At 44.6% G+C, this 13,963-nt stretch overlaps 1 protein-coding gene across 1 annotated transcript in view; it reads right to left on the bottom strand.

Moving 5' to 3' along the window:
* Rs1 (retinoschisin 1) overlaps window positions 1-13,963 on the bottom strand; it is a 33,753-nt gene that overhangs the window by 11,868 nt on the left and 7,922 nt on the right. The window contains exons 4-5 of the mRNA XM_004667919.3: window positions 4,792-4,817; window positions 919-1,021 (exon numbers count right to left, since the gene is read on the bottom strand). Of these exons, the coding sequence (XP_004667976.2) occupies window positions 919-1,021; window positions 4,792-4,817 (129 nt within the window). The remainder of the gene's footprint in view (window positions 1-918; window positions 1,022-4,791; window positions 4,818-13,963) is intronic.

Genomic DNA, 13,963 nt, shown 5'->3' with positions numbered 1-13,963 from the left:
CTAGAGATGGACCCCAGGGCTTGGTGCATGCTACCCAAGCACTCTGTCATGTGAGTTACATCCCCAGCCCTTTGTCTAGTTTCCTAGATCTTCTTCAGAGTGAAAGATTCCAGCAAATCTCATGTCTCCGGTGAAAAGAACATCCACTTCCACTAAGTGGTAAGTCTCTCCAAGGTGGATCCAAGGCTTCACAGTTGTCTCATGATGGAAGTGTTTGAACTGATTTATAGATGCACTATGAAGGACAGTCAACACTGGCCAAGTCACAGCAATATTAAATGGCCACATGAGCTCATGTAGCCTTCCTGTTTCACTGAATTCCAGACTGCATTTCAGAAACCTTTAGTAAGTAGGAAAGACGAGGCAGGAGAATCCATTGTACCCTCAATTTGCTCCTACCACTGCAAACAAACTCCAGATGAATATGTCACTTTGTGCATCCAGCTTTGCGTGAGTGCTGGGGAATCAAACCCAGGCCATCAGGTTTTACAGGTAAGAGCCTTTAACTGCTAAGCCATATCTCCAGCCTCCCCCACCCCCATGTTAGAGCTTTTTTTTTTTTTTTACGAGGTAGGGTCTCACTTTAGCTCAGGCTGAACTGGAATTCCCTATGTATTCTCAAGGTGGCCTCGAACTCATGGCGATCCTCCTACCTCTGCCTCCTGAGTGCTGGGATTAAAGGCATGCACCACCATGCCCGGCTGAAACTCTGCTTTTTACAGATGGCAGTGAATACCAGAGAGACCCAAGACCCATCAGTACAAAAAGAAAAGAAAGCTGACTGCCTCGTCCAAGGCAAGTCATTTCTGTTGGAACTATTGAACGTGAGATTCGAAGCTCAAAGGCCAACTGGAGAGAGCCCAGAGCAGAGCACCCCTGAGTGGAAGGAGGAGTGTTTGGAGGAGAGGGGACACTTACCTGGAATGCAGTCTAAGGAGGCGGAACCCGCAGACCACAGAGCATTGGTTTCTTGGCAATCACACTTGCATGCTTTGTGGTACCAGGAGTCTTCGCCCTCATCCTATTGACAGCCAGAGGAGCATGAGTCACAAAAGTTTCAGTCAAAGGCAATGAGTCACAAAAATCACAGTCAAAAGTAACTGGCCAATGCCACTGGAAGCTTGTTTACAAATATTCTGCTCACTTCTTACATATTGTCTGTGGTTCCTGCCACTCCAGCCTGAACATACACAGTAGCCACTCATCTTTGATTCTGTACTATATTTGTTTGATTTTTTTTTTTTTTTTGAGACAGATCCTCACATATCCCAGGCTGGCCTCAAACTTGTGCATCTGAGGATGACTTCAGGCTGGGCGTGGTGGCACACGCCTTTAGTCCCAGCACTCGGGAGGCTGAGGTAGGAGGATCACCGTGAGTTCGAGGCCAGTCTGAGAAGACAGAGGATAACTTTGAACTTCTGATCCTCCTGCCCACTGAGTGCTGGGGTTACAGGTATGCATCATTCTGCCTGGCTTCTGCAGAGCTGGGAACCGATCCCAAGGACTTGTGTATGCTGAGCAAGCACTCTACCAACTGAGCTACTTTCCCCATCCCCAGGGTCTCTCTGTTCCCAAGGCTGACCTGGAACTCACTCTGTAGCCTAGGCTGGCTTCTTAGCTTCCCAAGCACTGGTATGAAAGGCATAAGATACCATACCTATCTTTTTCTTTTCTTTCTTGAGGCAGGGTCTCATGTAGTCCAGGCTGGCCTTGAATCTCTCCTGATACTCCTACCTCTAACTCCCAAGTGCTGGGATTACAATGGTGTGCCACCGTGCCTGGTTTACACAGTGTGTGGCATGGGACACAGGGCCTTATTCATGCTAGGCAAGCACTTTGCCAGCTGGGTTACATGCCTAGCTCCATGGTTTCCTGTTTTCTTTTTTGGGAAGATCTCGTTCTGTAGCTCAGGCTGGCCTTGAATGCACAGTGATCCTCCTACCTCAACATCCTGAGTGCTGGGATTATAGGTGTGAGACACCAAACCCAGCTTTTTTTTTTTTTTTCTCCTTTGGGAGAGGGTTTCATGTAGCTCATACTAGTCTTGACCCTCCTGATTCTCTGTTATCCATTTCTCAACTGCTGGGATTGCGGGTGTGTACCATCAAACTCTACTCATCTTTGATTCAAATGAGCAAATGTTTGCCATCTCCCAGGCCCACCCACATATGTGAGGGCAATGTTCACCCTCATGGGGATTGGAAGTCCCAGTGCAAGGTGGAGCTCTTTGCCTTCTCTGGAGGTTCCTATCTAGGGATTCAGATTTTAAAGGGTATCAGAAGCAAAATCATGCCATCTGAGTTAAAAGTTGTTTTCCTTTTGTTCACATTAAGACATTAATCTAAAGCAGGGTGTGGGGCTGGAATATTGCTTAGTGGTTAAGGCATTTGCCGGCAAAGCCAAAGGACCCTGGTTGTATTCTCCAAGACCCATGTTAGCCAGATGATCAAGGGGGTGCACGCATCTGGAGTTCCTTTATAGTGACTGAAGGCCCTGGCATGCCCATTCTCTCTCTCTCTCTCTTTCTCTGTCAAATAAATAAATAATAAAATATTAAATAAAGCAGGGTGTGGTGGCTAACCATTGTACTCCCAGCACATGGAAGGTGGATACAGGAGGGTTAGGAAGTTCAAGGCCAACATGAGCTTTATGAAATCCTGCCTCAAAAATCTGAAAAAGGGGGCTGGAGAGATGGCTTAGCTGTTAAATGCTTGCCTGTGAAACCTAAGGACCCCAGTTCAAGGCTCGATTCCCCAGGACCCACGTTAGCCAGAAGCACAAGGGGGCGCACGTGTCTGGAGTTCGTTTGCAGTGGCTGGAGGCCCTGGCATGCCCATTCTCTCTCCCTCTCTCTATCTGCCTCTTTTTCTCTCTGTCTGTCGCTCTCAAATAAATAAATAAAAATAACAATTGAGATGGGGAGGTAATATGATGGAAAATGGAATTTCAAAGGGGAAAGTTTGGGGGGGAGGTAATTACCATGGGATTTTTTTTATAATCATGGAAAATGCTAATAAAAATTTTAAAAAGTAAAATAAAATAAAAATGAAAAAAAAATAACAAAAACATTTTTTTTTTTAATCTGAAGAAAGGGTTGGGACTGTAGCTCAGTAGAGCATTTGCTTAGCATGCATAAAGTCCTAGATTCAATTCCCAGCATGATGTTGGCGGGAGGAAGAGATGAACCCTTCTCCCATCCCCAAGGGGGAGGGGACCACCAATCTAGCTTGGCCTAGTGATACAGGCCTGGAATAAATAGGAAGATCCTGTCTCAAGGACAAACAAAACATACCTCTCCAATCTTGCTGGAGGTGTGACTCTGCAGTGGCACACTGTCTAGCAAGATTAAGCCCTGAATTCTATCTCCAGCATCATAAAAACAAATGTTTTGTTTATTTGGTTTGTAAATGTTATATTTATTTATTTGAGAGAGAGCTAGAGAGAAAGAGAAAGACACAGAAAGAGTGAGTGTGGGCATGCCAGAGCCTTCTGCCACTGCAAGCAAACCCCAGACACATGTACCACTTTATGCATCTGGCTTTACTTAGTTGTTGGGGAATTGAATTCAGGCTGTCATGCTTTGCAAGCAAGCACCTTTAACTGCTGAGCCCTCTCTTCAGCCCTGATTTTTTAATACATTATTTATTTATTTGCAAGCAGAGATAGAAGAAAGACAGAGAGAATGGGTGCACCAGCCACTGCAAACAGACTCCAGATGCATGTGTCTCTTTGTGCATCCAGCTTTATGTGGGTACTGGGAAACTGAACTCAGGTCATTAGGCTTTGAAGGCAAGTGCCTTAACTGCTGAGCCATCTCTCCAACCCTGTTTTTATTTATTTATTTTTGTTTTTTTTTAAGGTAGGATCACACTCTTGTCCAGACTGACCTGGAATTCACTATGTAGTCTCAGGGTGGCCTCAAGCTCACAGTGATCCTCCTCCCTCTGCCTCCCGAGTGCTGGTATTAAAGGTGTGCACCCCACCAGGCCCTGCTTTTTTAAAATATATTTTATTTATTTATTTATTTGAGAGAGAGAATGGGTGCACCAGGGCCTCCAGCCACTGCAAACGAATTCCAGACACATGCACCCCCTTGTACATCTCGATTACATGGGTCCTGGAGAATGGAACCGGGATCCTTTAGCTTTGCAGGAAAACATCTTAGCCACTAAACCATCTTTCCAGCCCCCAGCTTTTTTTTTTTTTCTTAAAGTCTTACTCTGTAGCTCAGGCTGGCCTTGAACTCATGGTAATCCTCTGCATCAACTTCCTGAGTGCTGAGCCACCATGCTCAGCCAAATTTTTTTTTTTTAACATGCAAAAGGAGCAGATGCTGGGAAGATAGTTCAGCAGGTAAAAGTGCTTGCTAGCAATACTTGCCTATCCAGGTTTCATTGCCAAGCCACCAACATAAACTGGATGCCAAAAGTGGCATGAGTGTCTGGTGTTTGTTTGCAGTCGTAAGAGGCCCTGGTGCACCCATAAACACAAATGTACGTACACACACATACAAATAAGCATTAAAAAAAAAAAAAAAACGAACTATAGGGGATTGGAGATGTAGCTCAATTGGTAGAATGTGTTTCTAGCATGTGCAGTGACCAGGCACCACATAAACCGAAGCTATTTGTGCACGCCGCTAATCCCAGCACTGAGGAAGCTGAGGTAGGAGGGTCTCCATGAATTTCAGGCCAGCCTGGGCTACAGAGTGAGTTTCAGGTTCCTGTTTCAAGAAACAAAAACTTCACTAGCAATATGCATGGACATCATAGCCTTCTTCCTGGAACATACCTCTGCAGATGATAATCCCAGTGTGGCTGAGCAAAAGAACAAGAAAGGGAAAAGAGAATTTAAAATAGAAGAGAAATTCAGCAAAAGCATTCATTCATGGAAAAGCAAAATGAACATAGTGATACGAGAGTTAACAAAGTTTCTCTTGGAAGAAGGCAAGCTACGCACATATCTACCAGGAAAAGCACCCACAGATGTTGAGAAAAGCTTGGCATTTATTTTTGTTCATTATAAGATTTTGGCAAATGCACTAATGTAGCAAAGCAGAGGGGAAGAACACTTTTATGTCACAGTACCCAAAGCAACATTTAACATTTTAATAGAAATCTTTCCTGTTTTATTTTGGTCTGTGGTTCTAGGATTGAACCCAGGACCCGATGCATACTGAAGCCATATGCCCTACCCACTGAGCTCAATCCTCAGGCCCTCGTTCACTTTAGTAGAAATCTTTGCCATCTTGTTCTGTGGTTCTGGGATTGAACCCAGGGTCTGGTGCGTACCAAACCCGTGCCCTACTTACTGAGCTACATCCTCAGGCCCTCGGTCACTTTTCAAGGTGTATTTCTAAACAAGGTATTTGAGAATTTACTCTCTAAGCAATATTATGTCCTGCTTTTTCCCCCCACTTAACAGTTTGAGCTTGTTCTGTTCGCAACTCTTCCTTCTCCTTTCTGGTTCTACTCTGGAGTTGATTTTTAGTTCCCTCGCTGTGCCTGCCACATTTAGGTTATTAGAAGTCATGCTTGGTGACACATGGCTCTAAGCCAGTCCTTGGGAGATAGAGGCGGGCAGATCAGGAGTTCAGGGTTATCCTCAGCTACATGTGAATTCAAGGCCAGCCTGAACTGTTTAAGACTCTGAAAAAACAAAAGTTTATTTAGAACTAGGATGTTGTTTCAAAATTCCTTTTTTAGGTTTACCTATCATGTGCAGTAAATAGCAAACCACAAAGAATAAATGCTGCATAAATGATGCGAGAATATTGAAAGCACAAAATTTGGAATAAAAGTAACAGGCACACTGCTATTTCAGAGGTGCCTCACCGGCGTAAAAGGTAGCACATCAGTCTCATGAACTATAATGTTAGGAGTCTGAATAAAGTCAAAAGAGGTTGTACATGTTAGCATAAAATGATTGAAGCTTCACTGTCGAGAGCAGTAACCACTACTCCCCTGTGGCTATTGGAATTGAAATTAATTGAATTAAGCAGTGTCAAAAAATTTCAGTCTCCCAGGGTGGGTAGAAATATCCTGAGGTACAGCCCTTCTCAGAGACTGACAGGGACCCTAGCCTACCGCAAACTGAAAACCAAGGACTCATGAGCTAGTGGTCTCTTGGCAGACCAAGCTGACGATAACTGATGAACCCTCAGAAGCCTAAACGTCTCCCTTCCTTGCCCCCTACCTCCTGAACCACCCCCCATTTTCTCAGCCCTCTCTGAGGCAGGCCACAAGGTCTATGAAAGTCACTGTTTGAAGCCAGGCATGGTGGCGCACGCCTTTAATCCCAGCACTGGGGAGGCAGAGGTAGGAGGATCTCCATGAGTTCAAGACCACCCTGAGACTCCATAGTGAATTGCAGGTCAGCCTGAGCTAGAGTGAGACCCTACCTTGAAAAACAAAACAAAACAACAACAAAAAAGTCACTGTTTGACCTTCTCCCCTAAAGACCAATACCATGCTTTCTTTCGTATGCAAATCCTAGATTCTGACTTTTATATTTGTGTATATTCTATGTGAGGATATAGGTCATGAAAGTAAAGACCTCTTCTTCCCTGTTTCCCCAGGAAGGAATGTCGTACCGGATGCTGAGAAGAATCTGAACGAAGAGGCCATGCTAAGTTTCCCTGGTTCACGGTCCCTGTATCACATACCCTTTGGCCTTCCAATGACCCTCCCGCCCGTCCCCGTTTTCTTTGTTTTGGTTTGCAGTGCTGGGGATGGAACCGTGGCCGTGTGCATGTTCCACCACTGAGCCAGAGCCCCCAACCCAAGTCCTCATTTCCTTTGCCCTCTCTTCTTCTCTACTTCCCTCATACCTTCCTTCCGTTCTTGTGTGTATATGTGTGTGTGTGTGTGTGTGTGTGTGTGTGTGTGTGTGTGTGTGCACGTTCACACGTGTGCAGGTGCATGCAGGCGTAGAGGCTAGGGAACAACCTCGGATGGTATCCACCTTCATTGAGATAGGAGTTCTCATTGGCTAGATTGGCTGGAGCCACCTGTCTCCTCCCCAGTGCTGAGATGCTAGGGATTGCAAACAGGCTCCACCACTCTCAGCTTGTTGTGTTTTAGTTTTGGTCTTTAGGTTTTGTTGTTGTTGTTTGTTGGTTGGTTGGTTTTTCTTTTTTTCTTTTTATTTATTGATTTGAGAGTGACAGACAGAGAGGAGGAGGAGGAGAGAGAATGGGCACACCAGGGCCTCTAGCCACTGCAAATGAACTTCAGACGCATGCGTCCCCTTGTGCATCTGCCTAACATGGGTCTTGGGGAATCGAGCCTCGAACCGGGATCCTTAGGCTTCACAGGCAAGTGCTTAACCGCTAAGCCATCTCTCCAGCCCATTTGGTTGGTTTTTCAAGGTAGGGTCTCATCCTACTCCAGGCTGACTTGAAACTCATTCTATAGTCTCAGGCTGGCCTCAAATTTGAAGCAATTCGCCTACCTCAGCCTCCCAAATGCTGGGATTTAAGTGTACCACCATGCCTGGTCTGTTTTTCTTGGGGGGCGGGGGAGAACGCTCACCACTTTTCTTTTGCATGGGTTCTGGGGATCAAGTTCAGGTCCTCATGCTTACCGGGCAAACACTTTACCAACTAAGCAATCTCCCTAGCACTTTTTAAAAAAGTTTTTAAAATCTGCATACAAACAAAATAATGGGTTTCCTGATGGCAGTTTCATAATACTTTTCCTCTTCCTCCTATCCCTCTGACCTCCTCTTTGGTCTCCTCTTCTGGACTACCTCCTCTTCTTTCCAATAATCTCCTTCTGCTTTCATGTCGTATGTATTCTTTTACCCTCTTCTCCTTCTTAACATATTCCCTTCTAGCCGGGCATGGTGGTGCACGCCTTTAATCCCAGTACTCAGGAGGCAGAGGTAGGAGGGTTGCCATGAGTTTAAGGCCATCCTGAGACTACATAGTGAATTCTAGGCCTGCTTGGGCTAGACTACCTTGAACCTACCCCCCCCCGCAAAAATATATTCCCTTTAAAAGTCTCCTTTCTATTTTCAACACACACGCAAATATAAACAATATTAGATATAGGATCTGCACATGAGAGAAAATATGCAATGTTGGTCTGAGTTTGGCTTATTTCACTTAAAAAATATTTTATTTGGAAGAGGGGATGGAAAGATTGTAAGAGCCATAGGTTGGGACATTATGCCCAGGGGCATTGACTCCCCCCAATAATGGACTGCTGCTCCCACAACACATAACCCACAACCCCATGGGGAATACCTGCAACCCCACTGAGGAGCGTCCCCAGTGAAATGGGGCTAGGGACGAGGGAAAGGATGATACCAACACATGATGTATCTATGCTAAGTATGTCTGTAATAAAAAATAAAATAAAATCCTTTAGGGCTTGAGAAATGGCTTAGTGGCTAAAGTGTTTGCCTGCAAAGCCAAAGGGCCCAGGTTCGATTTCCCAGTACCCACATAAAGACATGTACAAAATGAAAAAATAAATTGAGAAAGAGATTCAGAGAGAAAGAGACAGGAGAGAGAATGGATGTGTCAGTGCTTCTAGGCACTGCAAACAAACTTCAGACACATGCACTACCATGTGCATCTGGCTTGATGTGGGTACTGGGGAATCAAACCAGGGTCCTTAGACTTATGCAGGCAAGTGCCTTAACTGCTAAGCCATAACTGCAGCCCCACTTTCTTTGGTATTAGTTTTTTCACTTTAGCAAATGATTTTTAATTCCATCCATTTTATGCGAATGTAATAATTTTATTTTTCTTTCTGGCTGAATAAAATTCCATTGTATATATGTACCACATTTTCTTGATCCATTCATCTGTTGACGGACACCTAGGCTGGTTCTATTCCCTAGCTATTGTGAACAGAGCAGCAATCAACTATCTCTATGGTATGTTGACTTCAGGTGTACCCCAAGAGGGACACATTTTCATCACATGATAGTTTGATTTCTCCTATGTAATTTTTGTTTGTTTGTTTGTTTGTTTTCCAAGGTAGGGTCTCACTCTATCCCAGGCTGACTTGGAATTCACTGTGTATTCTCAGGCTGGCCTGGAACTCACAGTGACCCTCCTACCTCTGCCACCACGCCCAGCTTCCTTCTTTTTTTTTTTTTTTTTTTGAAGCAAGGTCTCCCTGTAGCCCAGGCTGACCTGGAACTCACTCTTTAGTCCCAGGCTGGCCTCAAACTCACAACAATCCTCCAACCTCTGCCTCCTGAGTACTGGGATTAAAGGCGTCCACCACCATGCCCGGCTTACTTTGTTATTTATTTATTTTTATTTATTTAATCTTTTGAGGCAGGGTCCCACTTTAGCCTAGGCTAACCTGGAACTCACTGTAGCCCAGGCTAGCTTCAAACTCATGATGATCCTTCTTCAGCCTCCAGAGTGCTGGGATTAAAGATATGACCCACCATAACTGGCTTTTTTTTTCATGTGTGTGTGGGGGGGGGATGTATGCACATGTGGATGTGGATGTGTGCATACAGAAGCCAGAGGAGAATGTTGGATGTCCTCTATGCATGTATTTTCTTGAGAATAGTCTTTCTGTGAACTTAGGGCTGCAGTTTTCATAAGCTCCACCTCCCCCCAGGACTTACAGGCATGCATGACCACACCCAACTCTTCACAGGTGCCAAGGAATCAAACCCAGGCTATCTCAGACCCTTGTGTCTATATGCTTGTAGCAGGAAGGTGTTAATTTTACTCTGAACCATCTCCCTAGCCCCTTGTTTTGTTTGTTTGAGATAAAGTCTTACTCTATAGCTCAGGTTGTCCTCAAACCCATGGTGATCCATCTAGATCACAGGCCTCAGTCACCATGCCTGGCTATTTTTAATTGTTTTGAGAAACCCCTATACTGATTTTTCTAGTAGATTCCCCAGTTTACCCTCCCACCAACAATGAATGAGGGTTCAGTTTCCTCACCCCAGGTCTTTATTTCTGAAAATTCTTGTGCCATGTAAAATTTATTAAATTTCCATGTTTTTATTAATCTGTCTCTTGTAATAAGGCATATTAGTCAAGTGCCTTGTGATAGATAAGGAAAACATAGTCTTTCCTTGCCAGAGCCAGTGCTCCCCTTCACATTTCCAACAAAACAAAACTCTTTGTTTCTGTTCTGACTATAAAACTATAAAATGTGTACCTATTGTAAAAATTTCCAATGAGGGCTGGAGAGATGGCTTAATGGTTAAGGTGCCTGCTAGCAAAGCTGAGGGACCCAGGTTCGATTCCCCAAGACCCACATAAAGCCAGATGCACAAGGTGGTGCATGTATTGGAGTTCGTTTGCAGTGGCTGGAGGCCCTGATATACCCATAATCAGTCTCTCTCTCTTTCTCTCTCTCCCCCACACCTTGCAAATAACTAAATATATATATATATATATATATATATATATATATATATATATGTTTTTTTAATTTTAAAATGAAACTTGGGTGTAGAAAATGGGAAATAAAAGTTTCTCCTCTGACTACTTTGCTATTTAACAAGTGACTCTTGCACTCACAAAAAGCTTTCAGATGGAATGCAGAGGAACTCATCTTTTTCATCACAACTGTAAAAGGGAGCACTTAAAGAATACATATTAGGGCTGGAAAGAGGACTCAGCAGTCAAAAGCACTTACTTGCAAAGCCTAAGGACCCAGGTTTGATTCCCCAGTACCCAGGTGAAGCCAGATGCACAAAGTGGTGCATGCACCTGGTTTGTTTGCAGTGGCTAGAGGCCCCGGTGTGCCCATTCATTCTTTCTCTCTCTTCTTTCTCCCTCCCTCTCTTTTTGCACACAAATAAACAAAATGTTTATAAGAAAAGAATACCCATTTTCAGCCAGGCGTGGTGGTGCACGCCTTTAATCCCAGCACTCGGGAGGCAGAGGTAGGAGGATCGCCATGAGTTCAAGGCCACCCTGAGACTACAGAGTTAATTCCAGGTCAGCCTGGACCAGAGTGAGACCCTACCTCGAAAAACCAAAAAAAAAAAAAAAAAAAGAATACCCATTTACTTATTTTGTGGCCACAGTGTCCAATGTGAGCGTCGAACTTGTAGTAAGGGTTCCAGCCTTCTGAAATAGAAACCTTACTCTCTGCTCACTGGGGCTTGAAAACGTGGAAGACAGACCACTGGGCAATACCCATGGGAAGACAGAGTTTCATATAGCCCAAGCTGGCCTGCAACTCTCTGTGTAGGTATATGCTATTAAGCCTAGTTTATGTGATGCTGGGGGTGGAAACCAGGCCTTCATGAGTGCTAAGCAGGCATTTTCCACCAAATAAACAACATCCCCACTATATATACACACACACACACACACACACACATACATACATACATATACATACATACATACACACACACATATATATATATATACATATATATATATATATATATATATATATATATACACACATATATATTTTTTTTTTCAGATCATGTGTCCATGCAAACATCAACTCTGAAGACTAAGGGACACCGTCCCCTGGAGCTCCAGTAGCATCTATCCAGCTGCCTATTCAACTGCTGGGTGTCCCCTAAGCTTCTCAAACTTTGTGTCTCAGTCAGAGCATCCTTGGCTCCACCTTCCCCCAAACCCTGTTCCCTCCTGAAACTTTCTCCCCCTTGATAAATGGCATTTTTATTACTCAGGCTTCAAACTTTTCTTCCTTTCACACTGTATCAGTCAGGATTCTCTAAAGGAACAATACTGCTAGAATGAATATATATTATGAAGGGATTTATTAGACCAGCTCATAGAATAGGGCTGGGCAGTCCAACAATGGCTGTCTACAGGCTGGAGAACATGGAATCTGCTCACACCAAGAGTCTGGATACCTCAGCAGTCCCCATGTAACACTGAAGGCCTGGGGGAACCCTAGAGAGATCTTCAGTTCACGTTGGAAGGCTGGAGAAGCTGGGTTCCATTGTCAGGGAAAGACAGCCAAAGGTGGATGTACTCACCAGCAAGTAGCAAGTGCATCTGGGCAAAAGGCACTTTTTTTCCTGGAAACTTTTTAGATCTGGGTTGCCACCAGAAGGGCTACCCACTCCAGAGAATGGTCTGCCTCCCCCAGTTAATCCAGCACATCTCTGACTTGACCCCTGATCTGGCCAAATTGACAATAGAAATGAACCTTTGCACATGGCCCACATGCAATCTGTCAGCCTATCCAGTTGGAAAATGCATTTTTTAAAAAGATTTTTATTTATTTGAGAGCGACAGACACAGAGAGAAAGACAGATAGAGGGAGAGAGAGAGAATGGGTGCGCCAGGGCTTCCAGCCTCTGCAAATGAACTCCAGACGCGTGCGCCCCCTTGTGCATCTGGCTAACGTGGGACCTGGGGAACCGAGCCTCGAACCGGGGTCCTTAGGCTTCACAGGCAAGCGCTTAACCGCTAAGCCATCTCTCCAGCCTGGAAAATGCATTTTTTAAGACTTATTTTTATTTATTTATTTATTTATTTATTTATTTATTCATTTATGACAGAGATAGAGAAAGAGAGAATGGACGTGCCAGGGCCTCCAGCCACTGCAAACGAACTCCAGACACATGTGCCACCTTGTGCATGTGGTTTACGTGGGGCCCGGAGAATCGAACATGGGTCCTTAGGCTTCACAAGCATGTGCCTTAACCACGAAGCCATCTCTCCAGCCTGGAAAATGGATTTTGAACACAGTCAGAAGTCAGCTACTTCGTATTACTTTCACTGCCACCACCCTGGACTGTGATGCCATAACTCTTGTCTAGAAGACAAGCCCTTGTTTTGCAACTGAACTTATTTTCCCAGCCAGTCTGCCCTACAACATGGCACCAAAGAGAGCCTTTGAACCCATAGTCAGTCATATCCTTATCCAATCCCTGCAATGTCTCCCTCAGGTGAGATAAAACCGTCCTTCATATGGCCCACAAGTCCCTGCATAAACTGCCCCCTTGGCCTTCTTCATCTCCTAAACCTATTCTCTGGGACTGGAGAGATGGCTTAGCGGTTAGGGCACATGCTTGTGAAGCCTAGAGACCCAGGTTTGATTCCCTAGAGCCCACATAAGACAGATGCACAGGATGGAACATGAGTCTGGAATTTGTTTGCAGCAGCTGAGGGCCCTAGTGAACCCATTCTTTCTCTTTCTCTGATTCTTTCTCTCTCTTTCAAATTAATTAATTAATTAAAATAAATAAAAACTATTATCTTCCCTCATTCCCGGGGATTCCTTTCCAGAACATGACAAGCACACACCTACTTCAAGGGCTTGGCACTTGCCATCCTCTCTACCCAGAATGCTTTGCCAACAACAGGTTTTTGTTCCTACATTACCTTCTCAGGGAGGGTTTCTCAGAGCCAAAAACTACCAGTCCGGGTCCCCACATTACCTTAGAGTGTCTCCTCAGCTACAACTAAGCCAACCCACAGTTCATAAGAGGCTCAACAACATGGCATTCAGGGACTTTTGCATTGCCCCAAGTCCTCCCAGGAGAGGTAGGTGAAGTGAGACTGAGCCACTGGCTGCCTGAGGTGAGGAAGAGGTACCCAGGGAAGGGCTGGTTTCCGGGCTGATTTCTTGCAAGCTCCTCCTGCAATCTAGACTCCCCTCTCTAGACTCCCCTTTCTGATAAGCAAGCATTTGTGGGCAGGCAGCCTGGGATTCAGAGTGCCAGATCCTTATGGAAATGAGCAGAGCAAGAAGGAACAACAGGCCTTTCACTGGAAACCTGTCACCAAGGAGCAGCAAATGAAATTAGCTGCTTCACCTCCACCCCGCTGCTCCCTGCAATCGTTTAATCATCAAAATAACTGGAGAGCAAAATCATAAGTATTTTTTGTCTACAACATATTATCACACCAGAAAATAACATTATTGAAATGAGAAAAAGAAGAAAAAAGCAGCTTTTAAGGGGAAAACAGTGATTTTGATTATAGGGTTACATGTTTTGCTGCATGCTAAGACTGTTTTCATGATTCTTG

The sequence above is a fragment of the Jaculus jaculus genome, chromosome X (genome assembly GCF_020740685.1).
Source record: "Jaculus jaculus isolate mJacJac1 chromosome X, mJacJac1.mat.Y.cur, whole genome shotgun sequence".
Taxonomy (NCBI): Eukaryota; Metazoa; Chordata; class Mammalia; order Rodentia; family Dipodidae; genus Jaculus; species Jaculus jaculus.
This window is presented reverse-complemented; position numbering and strand designations above follow the sequence as displayed.